The sequence below is a fragment of the Malaclemys terrapin genome, chromosome 14 (assembly GCF_027887155.1).
Source record: "Malaclemys terrapin pileata isolate rMalTer1 chromosome 14, rMalTer1.hap1, whole genome shotgun sequence".
NCBI lineage: Eukaryota > Metazoa > Chordata > Testudines > Emydidae > Malaclemys > Malaclemys terrapin.
The window spans coordinates 39656362-39682920 of record NC_071518.1 but is presented as its reverse complement, the minus strand read 5'-3'; the positions used below and the strand labels follow the sequence as shown (position 1 = coordinate 39682920).

General features: G+C 44.6%; 1 protein-coding gene across 3 annotated transcripts in view; it reads right to left on the bottom strand.

Moving 5' to 3' along the window:
* The window catches only part of RANBP10 (RAN binding protein 10), a 137874-nt gene that overhangs the window by 100772 nt on the left and 10543 nt on the right, over window positions 1-26559 (bottom strand). For all 3 annotated transcript variants that reach the window (XM_054048893.1, XM_054048892.1, XM_054048894.1), the window contains exon 3: window positions 8833-8885. In XM_054048893.1, the coding sequence (XP_053904868.1) occupies window positions 8833-8885 (53 nt within the window). The remainder of the gene's footprint in view (window positions 1-8832; window positions 8886-26559) is intronic.

Here is a 26559-nt window from a genome sequence, read left to right as displayed (position 1 = left end):
CCGGCAGTGGCTCGTGGGGGTGGGGTGGGGTGGGGCGGGGCAGGCAGTTTTGTCATGCGCTGCCCTACCCTGTGGGTACCACCCCCGAAGCTCCCATTGCCACGGTTCCTGGCCAATGGGAGCTGCGGGGGGGGCGGGGGGGCGGTGCCTGCAGGAAAGGGCAGCGCACGGAGCCCTCTGCCCCCACAACCAGGGGCCACAGGAACGTGGTGCTGGCCACTTCCAGGAGTGGCACAGGGCCAGGGCAGGCAGGCAGGGAGCCTGCCTTAGCCCCACCGTGCCATGGGGCTGCCAGTCCTGCATGCCGGATTGAAAGCCCTGACAGGCCAGATCCAGCCCACAGGCTGTAGTTTGCCCTCCCCTGTCCTAGAATACTAGAGGCACAAGGTGGGTGAGGTAATTAATATCTTTTATCGGACCAACTGTTGGTGAGAGAGACAAGCTTTCGAGCTGTGTAAGCTTGAAAGCTTGTTTCTCTCGCCAACAGAAGTTAGTCCAATAAAAAAATATTACCTCACCCACCTTGTGTCTCAGATATATTTCTTATCAGCCATGAAAAGGTTAAACAACAAACTAAGCTCTAATGCATTGCTATTCAATCAGTATAGCATAGATCACATGAGCTCACTCTAATAATGTCCACAGATCTCTCCTGAAAGGCTGATCTGCACGTGACTTCATAAACAGGTTCACGGGCTCAAACCCAGCAGTTAAATGCTAACCGAAGGTCTTGAACATTCACTAACTCCTCACTGCACGTTTCACCCTCAGAAAGAGGACCCACCGTCATTCAGCAAGCAGATTCCAGAATTAACGTAACAGTACAAATATTACCTCACCTCACCCACCTTGTCTCTCGAATATCCTGGGACTGACACAGCTATAACACTGCATATAAACAGTACAAAGACATTCAAACAGCAGACGGCCACATTTTGTGCCTAAAGCTCATCAGACAATAGTTTCCATGCAGTCTGTGGGTTCTAGTTCCATTTGCAATCAGTTAACTCTCAACCCCAGAAAGAAAAAGCTGTTCTGTACTAGGTAAATGACCTTCAAGACTGGGTTCTACCTCCCTCCCCACAGACAGCCAGTGCATCTCATCTGAGGAAAGTATTTAAATGTGTCATTAGTCTGGGTAATGAGCTAGGGATAACAAAAGTTTTAGAGAGACTTACTGATGTCATCTTAATCAAGTTACTAAACATTCATAAACTCAGTTTATATATCCATAAAACAGATAATTACTACTTACTTCACAGGGCAGTTGTGACGCTTAGTGTTTGTGAAGTTATTTTGTATCCTCAGATGAAAGGCTATGTAAGTGCAAAATATCACTAGTTACGATTTAAACACCCTGAGAAGTATCTTCACTGAGAACAATTATTTAAAAAGCTAACAAGACATTTGCATATTTGATAAGATCCTAATAGAACAAATTTTTCAATAAAAACTTTTTTTTAAAGTTTTCAGTTTGGATGAAAGTTTCCCATGTAGCTGGAAACTGATTTGAAGTATAATGACATAGTAGCCAGAAGGATAAAATAAAATTCAAAGAGATACAGAAAAATCTGTTCAGAAACCAGTACAGTATTCCCTAGACATACTCTAAAGAATGAAATTTCACGGTGCCCACTGTTAAAGGAATGAAAGCAGGTTGTACGTATTCTCTCACTTATATGAAACTGTGCTTTTCAGCAGAACCTACAGGGTTTTAAAAAAACTAAATAAGTGTCATAGGTTAAGAAACTACAGAAGGAAATGAAAAACTAAGGCCTTGTCTTACAAGAGGCTGTACTGCTTTAAGTATACAAGTATAATTAAAGAGGTACATCCCTCAGTGTGGACACAGTTATAGTTATAAAGGTGTTTATATGCAATACAGCTATTCTTGTATGGGAAGGGGGAATAAACTATACCAGTATAAAGCACCTTTATACCAGCATAACTGCAGTCACACAGGAACCAGAATCAACTCATTTGGTTAAAAAAAAGATCATCCCGAACTGAATTAGCTATACTAGTTCAAAATCTGTATAGCCCAAACCTAAAGCCTAGTCTACATGCAAAAGTTGCACCACTTAAATTTAAATTCGATTTTAAAACTGATTTAATTAGAACAGTGCAAACCCATGTAGACAGCACTCTGATTTTGGTTTGAGGGGCTTATTTTGTTTTGTCTGGCCAGCAAGGAAACCGGGTTGTGGTATTTAGATGTGATTTCCGGTCACAGCTTGCCCTGATAGATGGCTGTCAGGTGAAGAGAAAATTGACCAATTTTTAATAAGCAAGTTTAAGGGAAAGAATCTGGTTGCGGTGCAACTACCCCAGCAAAAGAAAGAAATTCTACTGCCTCGGCCTATTCCAGACTTAGGGTCAATTTTGGCAGTTCTCAAAACCATCACTGAGTTGACTGGAGAATATGGCTTTTAAACACTTCATTAGGAGAAGCAGGAGTCTCCTAGAAATTCATGGAAGTACTTACATTATGCTACAATACACCTTTCTGAGCACTTATCAACAAGGTGGTCAGTCAGTGTGAAGCTCAGTTAACCTGAGAACAGATAACTCTCACTATAATCACTGGAATGTAGTGGTTCAAAAGACAACGTCATCATTGACATCCTCTAACAAGGAGGAGTCACATACACTGAAAGCCCTTATGAGTGAATGGACAAGCTGAATTAATATTGTGCCAAGAAGTTGTGGAGAACTATAATGAATTGCATTCATCGTTTCAGTTTAATATGGCAAGTTGATGTGGATAGTTTCTTTTGCAGTTCCAGCCGTTTATTCCCTTTTCCTTCAAAATTACATTTCTCCTACAACCGACTGGGCAAACCAGATGGACTGAGATGCATGGAAAGGAGCATGCTACACAATTAAAACAGATAAAGACCAAGAACTAATTAAAAATTTCCAGAAAATTAACTCTACAAATTACATGCATGGGGCTTGGAAGACACCAGCTATACAAATGAATCCTTTTGCAAAGACAGCCTACACAAATACACAGCAGGGAACCCTCAGCAAAGTCCACTGTGTGCCTCTGAGCTCTTTGTCATAGGGATTAGTGCAGACTGCTACCAACTGGTCCTTTACTGGTGAACAACTTACATACAAAGAACTACATTTCAAATGTTAAGAGTCCACCATAAACCTGAACAGGCAGGTCCACTCAAAGGCTTCAGACTGGCTGTTAAGAGGAGAAACCAGGCAATTCTAACTTAAAATTAGACCTGCCTGGCAGTGGGAATTGCTGCAAATATAGGGTGCCTCTTCTTCCCCACGTGTCTCCCCCAACCCAGATCCACCCAGTGGAGGAATGTGCTGTCTACAAACCACTGTCTGGAGTTCCTCTCCTCCAGTTCCATCCTAGACCCTCTCCAATCCAGTATCCACCGCTGGCACTCCACTGAAACAGCTCTCAAAGTCTAATGGCCTCTTCCTAGCCAAAGCTCAGAACCACTACTCCGTCCTCATTCTCCTTGACTGGGCAGCCACCTTTGACACCATTGACCATGCTCTTGTTTTGAAATTTTGTCCTCTCTCAGCATCCATGACTGTCTTCTTCTGGGGTATATGTCTACAAAGCAGCTGGGAATGTGCTTCCCAAAGTGGGCAAACAGACACATGCATGGTCTGGTCAAGCTAGCATGCTAAAAATAGCCATGAGGCCGCCGTGGCCCAAGCTAGCCACCCAAGTACATACACCTCCCCCCCCCCCAAAAAAAACCCTGGGTACATATACAGGTGGCTAGCCTGGGCTGCTGGAGCCATGCTGCTATTTTCAGCACAGTAGCTTGAGCAGAAAAAGTGGATCTCCCTACCCATGCTGGGAAGCACACTGCTATGTAGCCATATCCCTGATCCTCCAACCTCTCTAACTGCTCCTTCAGCGTATCTTTCAGAGATCCTCCTCATCCCATCCAATTTTCTATGGGGGTTCCACAGGGCTCTGTCCTTGGTCCCCTTCTCTTCTCCCTCTACATCTTACCCCCGGGTCATCTCATCCACAAACACAAATTCAACCACCCTCTCTATGCATACAGGACCACCCAGAGGATTCAGGGGGCCTGGGGCAAAGCGGGGGAGCTGCGGCGCTTGTACTCACCCGATGGCAGTCTGGGTCTTCGGCAGTGGGAGGCCCTTCAGTCGCTCTGCGTCTTCGGCAGCACTGAAGGACCCGCCACCAAAATGCCGCCGAAGACCCGAACCACCGCCGGGCGAGGGCTCGCGGGACCCCTGCAGGGCCCAAGGCAAATTGCACCACTTGACCCCAGCGGGCACTCCTGTATGCATAGGAGTCATAGCTCTACTTCTACATCAGATCCATCTGCTGTCCAAGCTAAAAATCTTGGCCTCTCTCTCTCTCTGACATCTCCTTATGGAATTCTAGCCAGCAGCTCAAGCTCAACATGGCCAAACAGAGCTCCTGCTCTTCCCACTGCATCTTTCCTCCACCTCTGCAGACATCGCCACCGTCCTGCCAGTCACTAAGGACCATAACCTGGGTGTCATCTTTGACCCAGATCTCTCTCTAGGTCCTCTTGCAGGTTCTTTCTGTGTGTCATTTCTGAGAGATGGCTTTTCCTCTTCAGCCACAGAGCTAAAACCCTCATCCAGGCTCTCATCTCACATCCCAATTACCACAACATCCCTTTCTCTGGTGTTGACAAATGCAATATTGTCCTCACTCACCTCCATTCACAATGCTGCAGCAAAGATCATTTTCCTACCCCATCGCTTTAACCATGTCATCCTTCCACTGGCTCCCCCTTCTCTAGCACAAATAAACAAACTAATTGTCTTTGCTTACAAGGCCCTTCATGGCCTATCCCCAGTCTACCTACCAGTAAGGCTAAGATTTTGTCATAGTTTTTTTTAGTAAAAGTCACAGACAAGCAAGGACAGGTCATGGGCAATAAAAAAAATTCACAGAAGCCGTAACCTGTCTGTGACTTTTGCTGCTGCGGCTCCATGATTTCCCCTGCCACCATGGTGGCTGGGAGCAGTGGGGTTCCCCCCCTCTGCCCAGCGCAGCTGGGAGCTGCAGGGCCCCCCCCCTACACCCATGGTGGCTGGGAACTGCAGGGTGACCATATTTCCCAAAGAGAAAAAACAGGACACCCCCAGCCACTTGCCCAAGGCATCCCCCTTTCCCCCCATGCGAGGCTGTCGCCCATCCCCGGAACTCTGAGGAGGGCTCCCTCTGGAGTCTGTCACCTGTTGCTGGAACCCTGCCAGGGCCCCGGTGGCTCCCAGCTCGAGTCCCGCAGTCCCTGGGTCGAAGCAGAGAATGTCACAGAGGTCTCTGGAAGACACGGGTTTCGTGACTTCCATGACATAAATGTAGCCTTACCTATCGTCACTCATTCACTGTTGAGATTTCAACTCCCACCTCTCACTGGCCCCAAGTTCAAAGGAGAGAGGGGTCTTTCAGAGAAGGGAACACATGAAAGTTCAAACAAGGAAGCATGGTGACCTGGAGGCTTTAAGAGCAATCCTTCTACCACAACGCTGTCCTAAATTGCAACTAATGAACTGGTTTAGAGCCTGTGTATTGCATGGTAAGCTTGACCTAAATTTTTCAGCATGGCATTTGGATTCTGCAGCACGCCCATGCAGCAAATTAGAAATTCTGCAGCAGTTGCAGAAGTTAAAAAAAAGTTTGTATTCAATTAAACATGAAAGTGAATTCCAGCAGCATGGTTAGCCTTGGATTATTAAGATACTACATTTTAATTTTACAAGGCTACATCATTTTTAATTATAAGTGCACTGCAGAATTTTGTACTGAATATACAACTGCCTTGTAGAAATTAAAAAGGAGAACCTGGAGGTTTTGGCATTCGGGTAAGGGGGTGCTTGGGCCTTTTTGCACCTGGGAAGTCATGGGAAGCAGTTTCAGATTGTGGGATAAACACATTAGTTTGATGATTCTGCTGAAGATATCAGAAGTGAAAGAGTTAATTGTTGACTTTTCAATTATCATTAGGGTTCAGCATTAATCCTCTGAGAGAATGGGCCAGTTCACAACACAGAGCTTCGTTTCAGCAAGTTGGCAGATGTTACTGCATCACTTTGCACTTGGTTCATGTTTGTTAGGTTCTCTTTGCAACCAAATAGGTGAGAAAAATAATTCACTGAAAACCTGAAACAGTTCTGAGAAAGGGGTGGGAATCTACGGGAAATTCCAGAACCCCAGACTACATAGGGTCCCACATATAATCCAAAAAGGAACCATTACAATGCGTCAAACACCAGGCCCTTCCAATACACAGGTATGATTTGATAGTCCTGGGAGAAGGATTGCTACTAGAGAAACCCAGTAGCTGCTTCTTTTTGGCAATGTGTGACTCTGAACTTTTGCTCATCGTAATGACCACGTGGCGTAGGAAGGGTTCAGACCTCTGCAGCCCCTCAATGCCACTCTTTGCTTAGCTGAAAGGAGTCACTGGAAGGCACGCGTGTACACACACACTCCAAGGCCCCGCGGACTCTGCCAGTGCTGGCACATACAGATCACAGCAGCGCTGGTCTGCCGGGCAAGCCTCAGTAGCTGCTTTTCTAACTTAACTTGTATGGCTGTAACACATAGAAACGGTACGTTCTAATGGCCTGTGATACTTCTAAGATAAACATGATACTCAGAGCAAATATTAAGCTTGAGATTAGACACAAATGTTCTCTTGCTTTTGACTTCACTCTTAACCCTTACAATGCTGGAGAAAGAGTCAAGTTTTCCCCTCAGTCCCAACTGAGGATTCTTCCTTCTCCCCAACACCTTGCACAATGCTCCATTCAGATTCTCCCCAGCTCTATTCTGCCACCAGCCTATATCTTTCACACCTTAGCAGCCTCTGGCTGCATATAGATTTCCCGTGCCAAGGCCTCAAATGTGCACCCCATCCATCCAGAGGGTTTGGTTGAGAGATGATTGACCACTATGCTACAGATCAGTATGACCTTGTGACAGCAGGAAGAGGAGTCAAGGGTCAGGACACATTCCAGCCCAGAGCCCTTACATGTCCCACCCCCTGCTGCAGGAGATTTTCACTGATTTCCCACAGTAGCTCTCCTAGAAGGTGGGAAAAGTCCTTCATAAGCAGTCAATTCACAGGCATTATCCACCTGGGAATGAGACAGTTTGTTAAGGTTTATTTTACCAGCACTGATCATTCTGACTTCTCTTGTATGCTTTGGATACACTTGTTTCAGTTTGTGCATTCCAGTTACTGCAACAGACGTTTCCCCCTAGACTTTGAACACATTAAGATTTCCTTCCCTTGAAAGGCTTTTTGGCTGTTATGCTGGGACTTAATTTTATACTGCTTTATTTCCCACTTCCTTTTGTGGGAGAAAATTGGCTATTTCTAACCTCTGATAAAGACCCTACCAAACTAAAAAAAAAATACCACAAACATGACCTCTCGAGGTCCCTTCCAGTCCTATAATCTATGAATCTATGAATCTAAGTAACAAAAAAGAAGCCGGCCTCATAGACTGTAAGTGTCCAGGCAAGTGCAGCTGTCCATAGTTCAGATCATTGAGAATTGCACTTTCCAGAGATTTGGCAGAGTTTTGCCCCTCTTGTCATTATGGGATACACGTACCCCTGGGGATACAGAGAGATCTTCCAGGGGGTACATCAAATCTTCTAGATATTTGCCTCGTTTTAGAACAGGCTACATAAAAAGCAAAGTCAGTACAAACTAAAATTTCATACAATGACTTGTTTATACTGCTCTATATACGATACACTGAAATGTAAGTGCAATATTTATATTCCAATTGATTTATTTTATAATTATATGGTAAAAATGAGAAAGTCAGCAATTATTCAGTACTAGTAGCTGTGACACTTGCATTTTTAGGTCTGATTTTGTGAGCAAGTAGTTTTTAAGTGAGGTGAAACTTGGGGGTACGCAAGACAAATCAGACTCCTGAAAGGGATACAGTCGTCTGGAAATGTTGAGAGCCACTGCCCATCTGAACTATTCAGATAATCTGGAATTTACCTGCATCTCTTGCCTCTCCTTTTCTATGTGTGCTTCAACACTATAGACCGCCATATCAACCAATTGGTTATCCTAATCCATTTGTCCCACTAACGAAAACAAACATTTAAAAAAAAAATCCTTCTCCCTCCACCTCTGATCACCTATTCTCTTCCCTTCTATTCTTCCACCTCCCTTCTCCCCCACCCATTTTTTTCTGCTAAAAACAGGAACATTCTAATGTCAACGATCAGCTGAAAGAACTGGGTCACCAGGACCCAAGGTCTAAAGGTGAATGCCATCCTGTTTATTGAGAATCATTTACAATATTGTGTTACTTTGACATCTTCTAAAGAAAGAAAACTCACTAACTCAAAGACCTTACATTAAAAAGTAATACTGAAGAGTAATGAGGCGATATAATAATTGGCAACAGCTCAGTAGCAAAGGCTCCCAAGCGTGTGTGCGTGTGTGTGTGTGTGTGTGTGTGTGTGTGTGTGTAAAAAATACGCAAGCTTTCTGTGAAGTAGCCTTACGACAGCAGAAAAGAGTTCAAACTTGATGTGCACATTCAGTGCCAACTCATTTTAAGGCAGGTATCCCACATACAGCCAGGAATTCCACACCAATGAGTAAGAGCTTTACAGTCATGGACTGGGAAGACCAGCCCTAAAAAATGCAAACACATCCATGGCTCACATGTACCAGTCTCCAAACAGCATCCTTGCTTCCGACCTCTTGAAGAGGAAACAGACCATGTTTTTCTGAGAATCGTATGATTTTACTGCAAAGATTAATACACTGCATACAAACAGTTCTTAACATGACTCACCGGGAAGTCTGTTCATGTTGACTCCTTGGGCTGAGAGTCCTATTCCCATGTACCTTCAAACAAACAAAATTCTGTTAGTTAAACACAGAATGGTCAAGTCACATGAGAGTCTCCCCTCCAGAAATACAGGAAACCATTTTAAATTAGACCGCAGTGTTTCACTGGAGACTTCCCTTAGCATTTTGATTAGTTTCTGGAATCAAAGTGAAAATGCCTTAATCAGCCATGGGAACTGATGCCTCCAACTGCAGCTCCATTCCTGCAGCTCCTAATTGGTATGAAAACTAGAACCTCACAGTAATCACAGCTGCAAGCCTCTTGGCTTTCATGCATCAAGATAAAGTGATGACTTACAAGCAGCTGACAAAAGGGGGAGGGATAGTTCAGTGGTTTGAGCATTGGCCTGCTAAACCCAGGGTTGTGAGTTCAATCCTTGAGGGGGCCATTTAGGGATCTGGGACAAAAATCGGTCTGGGAATTGGTCCTGCTTTGAGCAGGGGGTTGGACTAGATGACCTCCTGAGGTCCCTTCCAACCCTGATATTCTATTCTAAGAGAGCAAACAAGGTTTAAGCATCAGATCATTCTAAGCAACTCAACACATTGGCTACTGATCTTTACCCAATGTAAATCCACATCACAGTCAAAAGGGATTCCTGCAAGGGGCTCCACTTCTGGAGCTGCCTGCTCCAATCCCCCCACAATGGGAAGCAGAGCTATCAGTGTCCTCCTAAAGTCTTAGGTCTGGTCTATATTAGAAAAGTTGCACTACTGTATCTAGTTATACCAGTGCAAACTACTAATGTAGACTCACTCAAATCAGTTTAAACCTTGTTTGCTTTGGAAACTTACCAAGTTAGGCTAAACTGATTTAAAGGAAGTTTTACTCAGTTCAAATGAGTGTACCTTGAAGGTATGCACCAATTCAATTAGAGCCATTTTAAATCTGTTTGATTGCACTAGTACAAGTTTCCTAATATAGACATGACCTCAGCTATTCTCCTACCCCATGTAGGTTGGAGGGACCAAATATCACTTGAGAGCAGTGTAATCACACATACACAAGGCTGGTAACGGAGTACTTATGACTTAAGTCTTTCCATCTTTATCTAGCATGCACCACTTAATAGACTGCCTTGAACAAGAGTAGTTACATCTTCACTACAGAACTGGAACTTGAAGAGGAAGGGAGAAAAACTGCTAAATCTAAATCAGGATCTCAGAGTACAAGTGTGATTAATCAGTTGTAGCTAAGACAACTAAACATCCAACTCCAAATCTCTCTCACAATTTAGATTTTATGCTAAATTCATGGAGGACAGGTCCATCATTGGCTATTAGCCAAGGTGGTCAGGGATGCAAGCCCATGCTCTGAGTGCCGCTAAGCCTCAAACTGCCAGATGCCGGGACTGGACGACAGGGGATGGATCACTTGATAATTGCCCTGTTCTGTTCATTCCCTCTGACGCATCTGGCATTGGCCACTGTTGGAAGACAGGAGACTAGGCTGGACGGACCATTGGGCTGACCCAGTCTGGCTATTCTTATGTTCTGATGAACTGAAACAGTGGCACTGCGTAAAGCCCGTCAGTGCACTGAAGACACTCAGATGTCTATTACTGTATTGGTGCTATCACAGTGGCTAGCTAAGACTGCAGCAGAGCTATCTGATACCTCAACCTGGAAAAGACTGAGGTGGGAACTCTCTCATGCACCTTAAGTTTTATCGGAGGGATTTCGAAACTGCAATTATTTTGTTCGTTCATCCCTCGCCATAAGCTGAATGTGGAAGCGCAATGCCTGGGCAATGACTCTCCTTTGGAAAAATATATGGGACCCCTCTCCATTTGAACATCCCTTTGTTGTTTGCCATCTAGAGCTAGGTGACAGCTGCAATAGGCTCCTTGAGACTACCTGTGAAAAGCCCTTAATTGCAGCTATGGCTGCATTCTGCAATACTGAGGTGGAAAAGATTCATTACGCAATCTTTCTAGTCTGTTCCCCTGCAACTGCGGAGTTGTTCCCTACAGTCTAGCGTGGTAGCTCAGGAGGTCATTGGTCATTTTAACTTACTGAGTTTAATGACTGTACGGCCTCTAGAGTCCTGGATAGGCACATAAACATGACTAAACACTTTCTAGTATTTTATCACACAGCAGCATGGTCACTGGAAGGCTGTCTGCAACAACTGCACGCCAAAAACTGCACTGGCTGAATATTACGCTACAACTGTGCTTCAAGAGGTTACTTTTAGTGAGGCCTCAGTCTAGGCCTAGCATACCCTAAAGGACCATCCACTACCCTCCTTCCCACCAGTGTTTCCCAAACTGGGGTCGCCGCTTTTGTAGGGAAAGCCCCTGGCGGGCTAGGCCGGTTTGTTTACCTGCCTCGTCTGCAGGTTCAGCTGATTGCGGCTCCCTCTGGCCGCAGTTCGCTGCTCCAGGCCAATGGGAGCTGCTGGAAATGGCGGCCAGTACGTCCCTCGGCCCGCGCCGCTTCCAGCAGCTCCCATTGGCCTGAAGCAGCGAACTGCGGCCAGTGGGAGCCGCGATCGGCCGAATCCTGCGGACGTGGCAGGTAAACAAACCATCTTGGCCCGCCAGGGGCTTTCCCTACACAAGCAGCGTCCCCAGTTTGGGAAACACTGCACTAGAGTATGAGAAATCAGGAGGAGCTAATACCTAAAGTAGGTCTTGAGGACCTCGGGCTTTGGAACGTTTTCCATCAGTGTATCCCAAAGTGCATGAGTGGCATCCTTCCACATAAGGATGGAAGAGTTGTTTCCATTTTTAAAATCACTGGTTTATAATGGTGTTTATTAGAAGTGAAACGTATATGTATTAAGTAACCCAAATGGACTCCGTTTTTTCAGTTAGACACCCAGACCTTCAAGTAGGAAAAACTCAAAAATTTAAGATAGTTTTTAAAGAACTCAGTGTCGCCCCAGACATATAAGCTCCCTAACATGTCCATGGCAAGCAGTTATAGTCTCTTCCCAGATCCACATGCATACTTATGTCCATGATTACATCATCCATGAAGCTGTTGCAAATACACATTATGTACAACTCTTTTTTAAAAGTTAAAACTGCTTGCAGTGTAAGCTAGCTTTTAAAAAAAACCAACAGAGTATATGATTCCTTGTAGACAATAGTTGTGCATACCCATTTTTACACATGAAATTGCATGTGGATTTCTAAGAGTCTGGTTCCATGTTTTAGATTTACTCTCCCCTCCTATCCTCTTGCATGTTAGAAGGTGCCTAGAATAGTCCTTCATTGTATTGAGATACTTCAGCCTCAGCACATGAGCTATATATTTGTTCACTCTCCTTCCCTGAAATTCAAGTTTTAAAAAGCCAGCAAAAAAGAAGCCTTGTAGGTTTCCACTTCAATAGAAACATTGGGGTCTTGTATACAAGGGAAGTTAAGCTGAATTAACTAGAGGTCTGAATTCAAAGTGCATTTGTTAAACACACATTAAACCCCTGTGTGGACACTTTCATTGAGAAGTGAAGTGGCTTTAGCTTAATTCAATTCCAAAATAAAGTACACTTTTAAATTCACACTTAGGGTATGTTTTCACTAGCAACATTGAAGTGCTGCCGTGGCAGTGGTTTAACGCAGCTGTGTAGTCACGGCATCAAGAGGGGAGTAGCTCCCAGTGCCGGTGCCCTGTCTACACTGCCACTTTACAGCACTGAAACTTGCAGCACTCAGGGGGGCGAGACAGTTGCAGCGCTGTACAGTGGCAATGCAGACCAGGCCTTAATTGATTCAGCTTAACTTCCTGTATAGACAAGCCCTGGGAAAGTGTATGAAAGGGACTCCTAGGAAGTTACAGCAAAACAATGAAACATACCAACTTAAGGGTAAGAGTCAAAAGGTCAGAGAAAAATAAAAATCAGATTCTTTTACAGAAATAAAACTGCTCAAAAGCAAAGGTTGCTAACCGGCTCCTGGCAAGTTGCTAGCGTGGCCACAGAACAGAGGTACTCAGCCCCCTCTAAGAACTTCAGGCAAAGGAAACAAGATGCTGCCCACCCCACTTTTGCTAGCCCCCATCCCCAGGGCCACTGGCTTCAGGTGCTTCCAAATTCAACAAAGGTGCGACAGAATAGTGGCACTGCAACTCAGAGAAAGGATTTTATCTGAGTGATGCATTTGGATTTTAGTCACAATTTAACCATGCTTAGCCCAAACAGCAGTTGACCACTAAAGGTATTAAGGAAATAACTGCCTGTGTTACATAAATAAATATCAGACAGACAGTTCATTCTGCAGGGAAAGTTGAGGGCTCAGGACTAGTTACATGCAGAGAGGTAAGAACCTTCAAGGAAACTGATGTTTAGCACTGATGATGTGGTCAGTGCCGCACAATATGTGAATGAAAGAGCTCCAGCCCCAAAGAACTTCCAGTCTCAACTGCTTCTGGTAGGGTATCGGCACATTTTTATCCCACTGTCACAAAGTTGACGACCATTTCTGGAGAATGAACTTGCACACACTACCAAGCGACTGAGCTTGTGGTAGAAGCAGCTAATGGAACGGTCCATGCCAATTCTTTTATTCCAAGTGCACAGCTGCACTGGCAGTCTCAGCCTGGCTGCTCAGAGTAGTTGGCAGGCTTCCCAATGGGTTAACACACTTTCCCCCCCCCAAGAAAACAGAGCAGTACAAATACGCTTCCCTTCTAATAAAAGGTCAGTGATTACCAGAATTAGGCCTCTGCCCTTAATGGCTCTCCAAACTGAAGGCGTGCTGACAGCCTCCACCCTTGTCTGGACTCCATAGTAAAAGTTGTTTAAAGCTGCATCTCAATGAGCCCTGCGAACTCCAGTTAATTCCCAGCTCTAAGCTGGGGCCCAGAAAAGAACAGTTACTTGCCCTACAGTTAGGGCTTGTCTACACTTGAAACGCAACAGCAGCACAGCTGAACCACCACAGAGCTTCCGTGTAGACCCTACCTATACTGACATGAGGGGTTCTCCTTTTGGTATAGTTAATCCACCTCCCTAAGAGTTGGTAGCTATATTGATGGAAGAATTCTTCTGATGACCTAGCACTGTCTACACCGGGGATACGTGGATTTAACTACATGCCAAGGGGTGGGGCTTTTTCACAACCTTGAGTGATGTGGCTGAGTTGACCTAACATTTTAGTGTAGACCTGGCCTCATTGCGGTTCTCTGAGGTGTTGTCAGTGTGGATCCCACTGTAGGGCCACATATGCCTCATGTATGGGAGATTGGACTTAACAGACGTGTCTGTGAGGGCAGCACAAGCCTGTGCCCCCTCATGCTCCTATGTGAGGGCTTCAAGAGCAGAGCAGCTGCAATTCAAAGCCCAAGGTAGCTGGGGACTCTGAAAAGCAGGGATGGAGGGCAGGTTGTAGGATCCACATTCACTACATCTTGAACCACAGTTACCATAGGGTAAGTAACCATTCTCTCTTCTTTGAGTACACATCAGTGTGGACCCCACTGTAGAGGTCTGGCAAGCAGTATCCCTGGATGATGGGAATGAGGAGTTTCAGCTACATGAGCTGAACAGTCATTGTGGTACTGCTCTCTTCAACTTGACATCTGCCTTCGCAGCTAAATCCAGGCACGTGTTTGACAAAAGTTTGACACACCAGGTTGCCACCTTACAGATCTGATACTGGCACGCTCCTGAAGCAGGAGGAAAATGTTGCTTGCGTTCTGGGGGGAGTGAGCAGGGATGTTGGTGGGCCTGTCCACCAGCCAGCTGGTAACCGTGAGACACACACTGTTATCTATTTCCATATCCTTTGTGATAAGATAACCTTTAGACGCACGGCTGTGGCGAGAAATAGATAGGGCAACAGTCCGAATGGTTTGATCCCGTCAATATAATAAAGTTCTGGATACACCTGGGGGGTGCAGTGTTTCTCTCAGTGCTGAATGTGGCCTCAGGAAGCAGACAGGCAGATTGATTGGGTGGTTCAGATGAAGTTCTGAAACTACCTTAGGAATGAGCTTTGGTTGCACCATCTCGTCCCTATGGAATATTGTATAGGGCGTTTGGTCGCAAGTGCCTGAAGCTCACGCTCTGTTGGCTGAAGTGATAGCCACCAGGAAGGCCAAACTGCAGAGTGAGGTGGTGTAAGGAGCAGACTGACAGAGGTTTGAATGGAGGCTCCTGGAGCCTCAAGAGGACTGTATTGAGGTCTCAGGCAGGAGTTGATTCTCTGGATGGTGGATAACCTGTAATAACCCTTTGAGAAACTCTGATACCATGGGGTAAGAAGAGTCTGAGCAGAACAGTACAGGTGGACGGCAAGCTGGGATCACTGTCAGATGGGCCTTAAAACAGAGCTGACCAAGAGGCTGGTCTGCTTTAAGTGTAATAAGTAGTTGAGGATCTTCAGAGTGGGTTCACCCATGCTGGGCTGTCCATAAAGAACCTCTTTCATTTGGGAAGTGACACAGCCTGAAGTGCCATCATCGAGGCAGCTGAAACAGGTACTGGGGTGGTCAATAGCGAGGTCTTGGGCACCAGGGACTTCACTAACGGTAAGGTGGTCAGTGTCAATGCTGTCTGTGCCAACTCTGTGGGCATCCTCTTCACCTTCTTTCCACTGCCTGATCCTGGAGTGTGATGTGTGCTCAAGGGAGTGAGGGAAGATGTTGGTTTATATGCAACCTCACACTGGTTAGAAATCAGAGGTGACTGTTACAAGTGACACAGATTGCTCACGCAGAGTTAGCTTGAGCCAAGTGTTCCTGGACCTGCAGATGCTGGAGAGAAAGGACTTGCCTCAGAACATGTATAGGGATATGGCTCTCCCTTAGCGAGAGAGGCATTAGCCGTATCTATCCTTGCTGAGGATAAGCCTGTCACAGGACAGGAAGGCTTTACACTCTGGGGTATAGATTCTGCCATGAGGGCTGGAGGTTGGCACAAAGCGTACAGGGGGAAGTCAACTGATTTTTCTTTTCAGGAATGCCCTTTAGATTGAAGTGTAAAGATAAGATTTCTTCACTGCGCTAGCTGAAAAAGGCTCAATTTAGGGTCCCTGAAAAGAGACACGGATTGGACGCTTGCTAGCGTCTGTCTCAGACAGTACGAGGGAACTGATGGATGGCCGCAACCACATCCTCTCTAGGGAGCATGAGACAGCACAGGGTGCATGCCCCCAACACACGCTGTTATTCAAACAAAATCCCATCTTGCGTGCATGCGCATCCACAGTATATCCACTGACATACTCTAAGCACTTTATGCGCCCCTGGGGTGAGAGAAAGGGCAATAAGATTTTATTAAGTTTCCGCTGTTCACAACTCATGGGCATCCCCTGGCACAGGACATCAGAAATACAGGGGTTCAAGTGTCTCCCACACGTTTTTACAGAAGCCTGCAGAACATAAGCTTTCATTTTAAATGGTGGAGTTTCTAGCTCTTCTGGCTTCAAACAGATTCAACAATGTAGTGACTTATCCTGGCGAGTCTGCAGTGAAAAGCAATAGTAACCAAGGGCCACCTCAACTTCTCCTGCCAGCTTTAATTCAGGGGAAGGTGTTTGCTACTCCAAACATAGAATCACAGAACTGGAAGGGACCTCGAGAGGTCATCTAGTCCAGTTCCCTGCACTCATGGCAGGACTAAGTATTATCTAGACCATTTCTGACAGGTGTTTGTCTAACCTGCTCCTAAAAATCTCCAATGATGGAGATTCCACAACCTCCCTGGGCAATTTATTACAATGCTTAACCATCCTGACAGTTAGGAAGTTTTTACTAATGTCCAACTTAAACCTCCCTTGCTGCAATTTAAGCCCATTGCTTCTTGTCCTATCCTCAGAGGTTAAGAAAAACAATGTTTCCTCCCTCCTCCTTGTAACAACCTTTTACATACTTGAAAACTGTTATGTCCCCTCTCAGTCTTCTCTTTTCTAGACTAAACAAACCCAATTTTTTTCATCTTCCCTCACAGGTCTTGTTTTCTAGACCTTTAATCATTTTTGTTGCTCTTCTCTGGACTTTATTTGTCCACATCCTTCCTGAAATGTGGTGCCCAGAACTGGACACATTACTCCAGTTGAGGCCTAATCAGTGCGTAGTAGAGCAGAAGAATTACTTCTTGTGTCTTGCTAACAACACTCCTGCTAATACATCCCAGAATGATGTTTGCTTTTTTTGCAACAGCGTTATACTGTTGACTCATTTAGCTTGTGGTCCACTATGACCCCCAGATTCCTTTCTGCAGTACTCCTTCCTAGGGAGTCATTTCCCATTTTGTATGTGTGAAACTGATTGTTCCTTCCTAAATACTACTGACATTCCTATTTCACTGCTGACCACAGTACCCAAAGACAGCCTGCCACCTAATGCATTTCCCTACCTCGGTTGGACATACCCATGTCCTCCTACCAGATCATTCACTGGAAAGGGCATCCAAAGAACAAGGCTTTGCATTGGCTTCTATAAGATGAAATACTTGGGTATCCTGCTTAACAGAGACTTGCAAGTCAGATTAACATATATCCACTAATAGCCAAAATTTAATTTAACCTAGTTACAGGGAGCAAATTGCAGCCCTGTGGGGCAACACACAAATTAAACTGTAGCTGTGCCATATATTAATTATGAATTCAGTGTTTATTCACTGCCTCCGAGAGAACCAACATCATGCAATCATTCCCGTGGGATGGTAAAAAGCCAAGATCAGCACTAGCATAACAGGCACCTCACAATGCTGGATGATTATGGTTCCATTATTTCACTAAATATTACCTAGTGCCTGGCTTGGCACGAATGACAACAAAGAATAATACAGAGGAAAGGACACAGGGCTGGCTCATGAATTCCAAATGTTGACATCAATTACAAAGTCCTCAAAGCCACATAACGCTGTATTGCAGAACAGATACATTTGGCTTAAATGCCATGGGGTTGGGCAAATATTAACCAAGGAAGAGAGACAGTTCTTCCAAATGGAACTCATTTAAGGAAGGGGCAGAAGTTAGGTGTATTATACAGAAGAGATGTGCACATTTCAACATCCGCCCCTGCTCTGAGCAAGTTGAAGAGCGAGAGCTCCGACTGCGAGAGCTCCGTGGAGAAGGGACAGTCCTCAAGTGCTTGGAAAGCTCCTAGCACATAGCGAGCACTATCACAGATTAACAGCAACAACATGCTTCAACATCAGCAGCAGTATTTTAAGTATTACTGATCGGGGTTAGGTGACAACAGTAGCTATGCCCAAGCCCCATCTACACTACGTGTACCACCACTGCTATCTGTTGGAGCTGTACCAGTGCATATTATGGCTACAAAGTCTGGTAGGATACAGACTGAAATAGTATCTGCTCCTAAGCCACCACCAGTCTAAACATTTCCATACTAGTACTGTGACTACATAAGACTAGTCACCCAATACACTGGGTAGTGTTTTGTTTATAATTAATCAGAGCCCTAACTGGGTATATTTCCTATGGAGTACATTTTTTGTAAGAATGAGTACATTCCATTGTCGATGCCCGGTTAGACTATGAGGATGGAACGCAGTCTGAGATGGAATGGACAGCAAAAGGGAAGTGCACCTAGAACTGCGAGTTTATTTTACAGAGGAAACCAAAATGAAAGTTGAGTTAAGCAGACATTTGTCCTGCAGTGGCCTGGGTGGGGAGAGAACACTGAGCACCAAAAGGAGTCTGATCATTTACAAAGATTATTGAATTCCTGAATGCCCAATTCTGTAGCATCCCAAATAGTGGATTAAATGCAACTAATCGTTGCCTTCTAAGGATTTTGTAAAAGTCTGTCAAATTCAAAAACACTGTCTTGCTTCAGCAGGCAGACGGCAGACTCCAAACCCACCCACAGCTAAGGGCGGGTGTCTATGCATAGGGGAAGTGGCACTGTATGTTGAACTAGTGCAATACAGTGGCTAAACTATAATTTTTACAGGAGCATTAAGAAACCTGGGAAGGTTTCAGACAAAATAGAAGCAGCTCAATTGGGGCTAATTACGTCAGTGCCCCAATTACATTAGGGGAAGATCTTAAGCAGCCACTCCTTTGTTGCCTTTCCTACTATTCACTTATCTTTCTCATCAAACTCTTTTCATTGCAACACTGAAGGGCAGGCAAGTGTGGCGTAAGAACACATCACTACTATGCTATAGAAGCCCTAGAGATTTTAATCACTTATATAAAAATCCTGGCACTGGTCACAACATCACAGTTTAACTTTATTTTTAAACTGTAGCCTTAACTGGGGACTTATTTATAAGAAAAACCAGCTATTGCCTTCCCAGAAAACACTTACAGAAGGGATCCAGATTTAACTTTCTGTAAAAACTTAGTCAGAAACCTTTTAAAATCATTCCAGTTTTAATATGTTCCCAGCTTTTACATTACTGGGGGGAGGGGAGAAAGGGAGCAGTTATTCTAGTACAATATATTAAAACTTCAATGCTTCACTCTGCCACATGCAGAGCTATCGATAACATCTCCAAGTAAAGGCTATTGACTGAATAGTTATACTTTCTGCCATAACGTCTCATTTATGCCAAAGTATTTGGTAAGGTAGCGTTTGATTACAACAAAGCCAATAGCGAGTGCAAGGCCATTGCCAGGATTTACAGGGCCCAAGATGTGATGGCAGGGCAGAGACCCCCTGTAGTGCAGCCCCCTGTTGTGGCCTCTCCCTCAACACTAGGGACTGTCCCTGAATGATTCCTGCAGCCCCTTCGCTTGCTACTGAAGAGCCCACCTCCCCCTTTTCTGCCCCAAACAATCGTGACTCTTCGTTTCTAGTTTAAGTGAATGAAGTGGCTTGAAAAACTTATCTGACTATTTAAAAGATATTAAAATCATATTGATATATGCAAGATCAAGAAAATACATAGCACATCTATTCCTAGACAAAAGCTGAGTTAAGGTTGCAAACTTGTAGTTTTACAAAAACCAAGTATTAGGAGGCCAAGACATTTGAAGTTACCATTAAGTTCAGATGTTTGACAGTATGGAAACACTTATCACAACATGGACAGCGTAAATCAGTGGTTCTCAACCAGAGGCCTGGGGTCCCCTGGGGGGCCACGAGCAGGTTTCAGGGGGTCCTCCAAGCAGGGCCAGTGTTAGACTTGCTTGGGCCCAGGGCAGAAAGCCAAAGTCCCACCGCATGGGGCTGAAGCCTGGGGCCCTGAGCCCCGCCACCAGGGGCTGAAGCCAGAGCTTGAGCAATTTACCATTGCGGGGGCTCCAGGCAACTGACCTGCTTGCTACCCCCCAACGCCGGCCCTGGCTTTTATATGCAGAAAACAGTGCACATGCAGGGCAGTGGAGTTTTTATGTTGGGGGGCCGCAAAGAAAAAGGTTGAGAACCCCTAGGGTAAATGGCCACTTAATTATCCGTTTTGTTTAAACTGTCACATAACTGAATGCTGATTCCTCCTCCTCCACACATTAATTCCATCAAATGGAGTCCACTCTATGAGTCCTCTCCTACTAAAGTTCTCTATTCAATGCCATAGTCTCTATCACTTCACATGCTAACATGTCTTCCTTTAGGACATCCGGCCACTTCTTCTTGGGTTGGCCTCGGTCTTTTTCCTTCAGTCTAGATCTCTTGGACTCTTAACCACATCGTTGCCAAGACTGCGCTTTACATGACCAAACCATCTGAGCCCGTGCTCCCTTATTTTTTCATTTATGTATGTTGAGCAGGTTTCTAACACACATATTCCTCATCTGGTCTTTCTTGTTTAAGCCACTCTCCGTCTGAACGTTCGCATTTCTGTGGAACAGATCGTTTGTTCATGTTTCTTCTTTATTGCCCAACACTCAGTACCATATATTAAAAGTAGATGAACCATAATTTCATAGACTTCCTTTTTAATCTTACTGGTATCTTCCTATCACATACTACATGACTCACCTCTTTCCATTTGAGCCAGGCATTTATTATCCTAGCTCTAACTTCATCCTCCGTTTCCCCAGATTCTGGAACCCGGATACTTCAACCTTTGTTTTCAGTACTCTCTTCTCATCTAGTTTCAAGGATATTTCTTTAGTGTTCACATTACTGAAATTACATACCATCTATTCTTTTTCCTCTGCCTAGGTTTCTCCAACACATCTCTCCATTTATCAGTATCTATTTCTAGGTGATCTTTCTCCTCACTGCATAGAATGATATCATCTGCAGACAATACACACCAAGATGTCTCCTTCTGTATGTTCCTTGTGGGGTTGCAGGACAAGAACAAACAAGAAAGGACTCAATGCTGATCCCTGATGCATTGCACCGATTGACTTTGCACTCACATAAATGGCTTGAACAAGGAAGACGTTCTGGTATCATTTTCTTTACATAACTGTGTTCCAGAATCTAAATTCTAATAAAAGTTTAAGCTTCTAGACCAGGGTCGGCAACCTTTCAGACCTGGTGTGCCGAGTCTTCATTTATTCACTTTAATTTAAGGTTTGGTATGCCAGTAATACATTTTAACGTTTTTAGAAGGTTTCTTTCTATAAGTCTAATATATATAACTAAACTATTCTTGTGTGTAAAGTAAATAAGGTTTTTAAAATGTGTAAGAAGCTTTATTTAAAATTAAATTAAAATGCAGAGCCTCCTGGACCGGTGGCCAGGACCAAGGCAGTGTGAGTGCCACTGAAAATCAGCTTGCGTGCCGCCTTCCGCACGCATGCCATAGGTTGCCTACCCCTGTTCTAGACCTTATAGTTGCAAAGATAATAGACAAAATAAGAAACTAAATATAACCAATACAAAGCTGCTTGAGTTTGCACACAACCTGAAACAACAGATCTAAGAGGTGCAAACTGCCTCTTTTCATCTCTATGGAGATTAACCCTGCAGCCTAAGAGTTACACTCAAAATGTTAACCTTGCCACCTATTTCACTGCTGATCATTTCAGCAGAAGACAGCTAACCTGCTGATCTATCACTGCTGGGACAGATACCAGGCGGGGAAAACCAACTTAAAGACCTATCTTCTCTAATGTTTAATGTTGCCTGTGCCATACTCAAAATGAAGAGGTAAAGAAAATGCCAACTCCAAGCCTCAATCTGTCTCCCAGTGCCAAAAAACCAGAACTGCTTGACTTCCTGAGTGCCAAAAATCCCAAACCTCCAGCCATCCAAAAATCTGAAACAAAGAAAACTTTGTTGTCCAGATATTCCATTAGAACGGGATACTGTACAGCTTGTATTAAATTTCATATGTAATTCACTAAAAACACTACTGCTGGAGTACTTGTATCTGCCACAGAACTTTTAGTTCACCATAGCTGAGAGCTCCAAAACGAGGGGGCATGTTGCAGATTTCTGGTCCAGCTAGCCAGAGCACACAGGGCACTCTGCTCATGGACTGGTTTCCCCTCCTGGGGTCCTTGGAAGACCATCAGAGGGGGACCTGTGGCTAGCAGGAGGGTTGGGAGGGATACAGAGAATCACACTTTCAGAGCTCAACAAGGAAGTCTTTAGATGCTTAAACTGGCCGTGGGCTGGAGAGATAGTAAGGGGAGGTCTGCACTGTTTAAAGCTACCATCCCAGCCACAGAAGACATGCCCCTTAATTATGACTAAGGGTATGTCTACACAGCAATTAGATACCAAGGGCTGCCAGCTGACTCGGGCTAAGGGACTGTTTAATTGCAGTGCAGACATTCAGGCTTGGACTGTAGCCTGAGCTCTGGGACCCTCCCACCTTGTAGGGTCCTAGAACCCAGGCTATAGCCCAAGTCCAAACGTCTACACCACAATTAAACAGCCCCTTAGACCGAGCCAGCTGGCATGTGACAGCCACGAGTGCCTAACTGCAGCATAGGCATGCCCTAAGAGGCCAGGCTTAGGACTCAAGGGCCATCTCAACAAGAGGCACAAGAGAGATTAGGAAGAGTCCTACCCTCACAAGCTTCAGCTCATGCTGCCACTCACTTCATCGATAAGCCATCCTCTAAAGAAGAAGAAAACCCAGAAACACACACAAAGGAATAAGCCAATGATTTAACCAAAAGAACAGATGAAGACGTGACTGTCGCCTCCGTTATCTATAACCTAGCAGATACCACAGCGACCCCTCACTCCTCACCAGACCTCTGCCTAAGAATTTTGATTTGTTTTACAGAAGCGCCCAAAGGCCACCAACTAGGACCGAGACACCATCATGCAGGTGCCTATACTAGCAAATCAGGCTTCTAACCCCAAGGAGCTCCCAATCAATGCTTTTTAAGGAAGGAAATTGTGACTGAGTTTATGAAAAGTATTAGATTAAGTTACTCAGTGCTTCAGTCACTGTAAAGTGTCAGAAGGGAATGTGCACACGGCTCTGTCAATGCACCTACATCCAGGCCCACAGCACCTCTTCTTCTTCTTCTTCGAGGACTGGCACAGCCACTGCCAACCCTATAATTCTGCTGCTGGACTTCAATCCTGACCTGCAGCATAGTCCTCAGCCTCTCAGTCTGCCAGTCAGATTGAACGTGACATCTTCCTGATACGAATAAATGCTCACTAAGGGAACAGACAGAGACTAAAAATATATTCTCAGTTGTAGCTTAAGACAACACATTAACTCAATTTAACATACAGGTGCTATCACCATAGCATTCAAACATCTCCTCAATGACCCTCCGACCTCAATACCACTGCACATTTTAATGGTGTAGAACCATTTGCGTGGGAAGAGCTCCATAGTGGGTCATGTAGCCTCTCTCTTCCTGCTAACTGATGCAAATGTGCCTTATGAAAGGCTTGAAGATATCATAGAAGATAACTTGCTCTTCTATAGCACCTTTCCACCAGGATTCCAGGTGTTCTACATTTATTAAGCCTAGCAAACCCCTAAAAGGTAAAGTTATATGCCCTTTGGAGATGATACCGTTCCCCCACTCAGACCTGTCCTCTGAAGTGCTCATCCAAAACTAATGAGTCCGGGGTAGAGCCAGAATAGGATTCTGGAGTCCCAACACCCAAAGCACTATTTAAACCTCTAAAACCCGCCTTATAGATTTCAGTCTCCAACCCCCACAAGCAACCAATTTTTAGGTCTTCTAGGTGAGTCAAAGCAAAATGGTCCCCAGGAGAAGGGAGAAGTCTATCCATGGGACAGGCAACCCCAGCAGCTGAAAGGCTTTCCTGTAGTGCCAGCATGAGTCCCTGGGGAACCTGCCAAAGACCAAGATTCCAGTACAAACAGCTTCTCCATCACGACATCAGAGAGGCCCTCATCTGCCAGTTGGCAGAGACCCCCTCACAGGTACAGGAGAGGAAAGACTGACGATTCAGATCCTTTTAGAAGTGACACTGCTGGGGATGTTACAAGATTCAGTCATTTTCATTTGCAGGCTTCTAAGTGCATTACAAATAACACATGCTATATATATGGATATTAAGTTACTGTGAAAGCTACACAAATCCCAGTCCATGTTGTGTATTATTGTATTAATAGCTCCCCCACCACCTACAGCCTAATGACTTTCACAGACTAGCTATAGCATTCATTCAGGGTAAGCTACTCAGAGAGCTTTGTGTGAGCACAGGAAGGCAGCTGGGAAAAACAAACCTGCCCTGTAATGCTAAGTGTACCTAGTACATCCTGAAGTTCCACTAATTTCAGTCTGCTGTCACAGTTGAACACACACAGGAAGTACACCCAGGCTGGCGGGAATGTATTTACACCCTCACTGGCAAAAGGCATGACTTCTGGTATTCTTAGATTCTGAGCTCCTTGGAGAAGAGACCATGCACCTTGTGTGATTGGAAAGCGCTCAGCACACACTGGGTGCTACCATTAGTAAATAAAACAATAGGGGAGCGCAGATTAATTCAGTCACAAAGGAACATGTGCTTTCCCCCTGGTTCTCAGACAACTCCAGATACTACAAGTTACAAATAATCTCTGCCCCTTTGTGTTTGAAATTCTCTGAGAAGCTTGAAAATGAGATTTGCACCTTAATAAATGATAATTTAGCACCTTCCTCCCCAAGGTGCTTTACAAATACTAAAAAAGCCTCAACCCCGATGAGGTAGACAAGGCTCAGCCCCATTTTAAAAAGGGAAATGGAGGCAGAAAATGCATGTTGCGAGCACATGTCAATTGTCTACTTGTTGCAGGCAATGGGGCACCCATTTCTTTTTGAGAGTGTCACACCAACACAGTGGACATTTATTACAAATCACATCAATTTCAAGAGGCAAAGTTACAGGCCTGAACATCAGGCTGTATTCCTAGAATGAGAACACTTACACACAAGTAAAGAGGAATCAGAACACAGACTGCATTCGCCATGGATTAGCTAGTTTTGCAGGCCACTACCTGCAGTAAGGCAATGGCGTGCTCTGATTGTGTGGTGGACTAATGGTAGCGCTGTCATGCAACAATAATTCCTTGGTTTCACATTTTATTATATAGGCCCGTGAAGACCAGAGAAGCAGGTGAATGCATAGAACTGGCCCCCGAGCAATAAAAATTAAGTTACACAAGGGTTCCTTTTCTTATTCATAGATTCCTAGGCCAGAAGGGACCACTGGGACCCTTTAGTCTGACCGCCTCTATAATGCAGGCTAGAGAACTTCTCCATAATAATTTCTGTTTTAACTAGAGCAGATCTTTTAAAAAAACATCCACTCTTGAAAGAATCCACCACAATCTTTGGTAAATTGTTCCAAGTCTGAACTAGACTAGTGTATGGAAAGCTTACTGGGTTCTGAAAGCATTTATACTCCTTCACAAATAAATTACTAGACCCTAAAATCCTGTCCTTCCAATTAACTTGCTTTCTCAACACCAACTGAGTCCTAACATGATTTTAGCTCCAGATCACAAATAGCTAGAATCAGAGATTAATGTTTCATATCACTAGAATGATGGGACCTCATGCTGTTCGTAGGGCATAAGGCTTTGGGTTCTAGTTCTTGCCGTTTGAGTTAGATGCTAAAATCAGGTCAGACTTAAGTAAGGAAAAAGATGGCAATCAGAATGGTATTATTTTAAGACCTGAACCCAATCATCCTTTCCATGCTTGAGGCATGCCTTATCCCGTTAAAAAATAGGGAACTTCAGCTTCCCAGCTGTATAAAATGTTTTGGGCACCAATGGCTCATGAGATAATGGCCTTGAAAACACTCGGCACTCGTCTATAGCTGAATATAGTGAGTCTCAGAGCAACATGACACCGCGGAATAAAAACTGCACTGTTCTATAACCAGTACTTTAGACTCACCGTTGCCTGGCTCGAAGGAGAATCCCAATTTAGTTCACCACAGATAACAATTAAACACTGCCATAATGCCAGGTCCCGGGGTGAGGAGAAGATGAGATAGGTAGGAAAATGGTGGGAATTCACAATATCCCATCAAGAATGACTGCAAGTGAACCAAGGTTTGGAGAGAGGAGGGACCCCACTGTAGGGTAGTTAAGCACTGAAACAAGTTACGTAGGGAGTTGGTGGAATCTCCGTCTTCAGAGGTTGTCTAACCCTTTCTTTAAAAACACTTGTCAGACATGGTCTAGATAATACTTAGTCCTGCCTCAACGTAGGGGACTGGACTAGATCTATTGAGGTACCTTTCCAGTGCTACATTTCTATGATTAAGTACCCCAGCAATTGGTGACTGCAAACCACATTCATTCACTGCTTATTCATTTTGATTGTAGACTAGATGAGTGCAATTGTTATCCTATTTGTCCTGTAGACTAACAAAGCATGTTCCCAATCACACTAACAATGCTAAA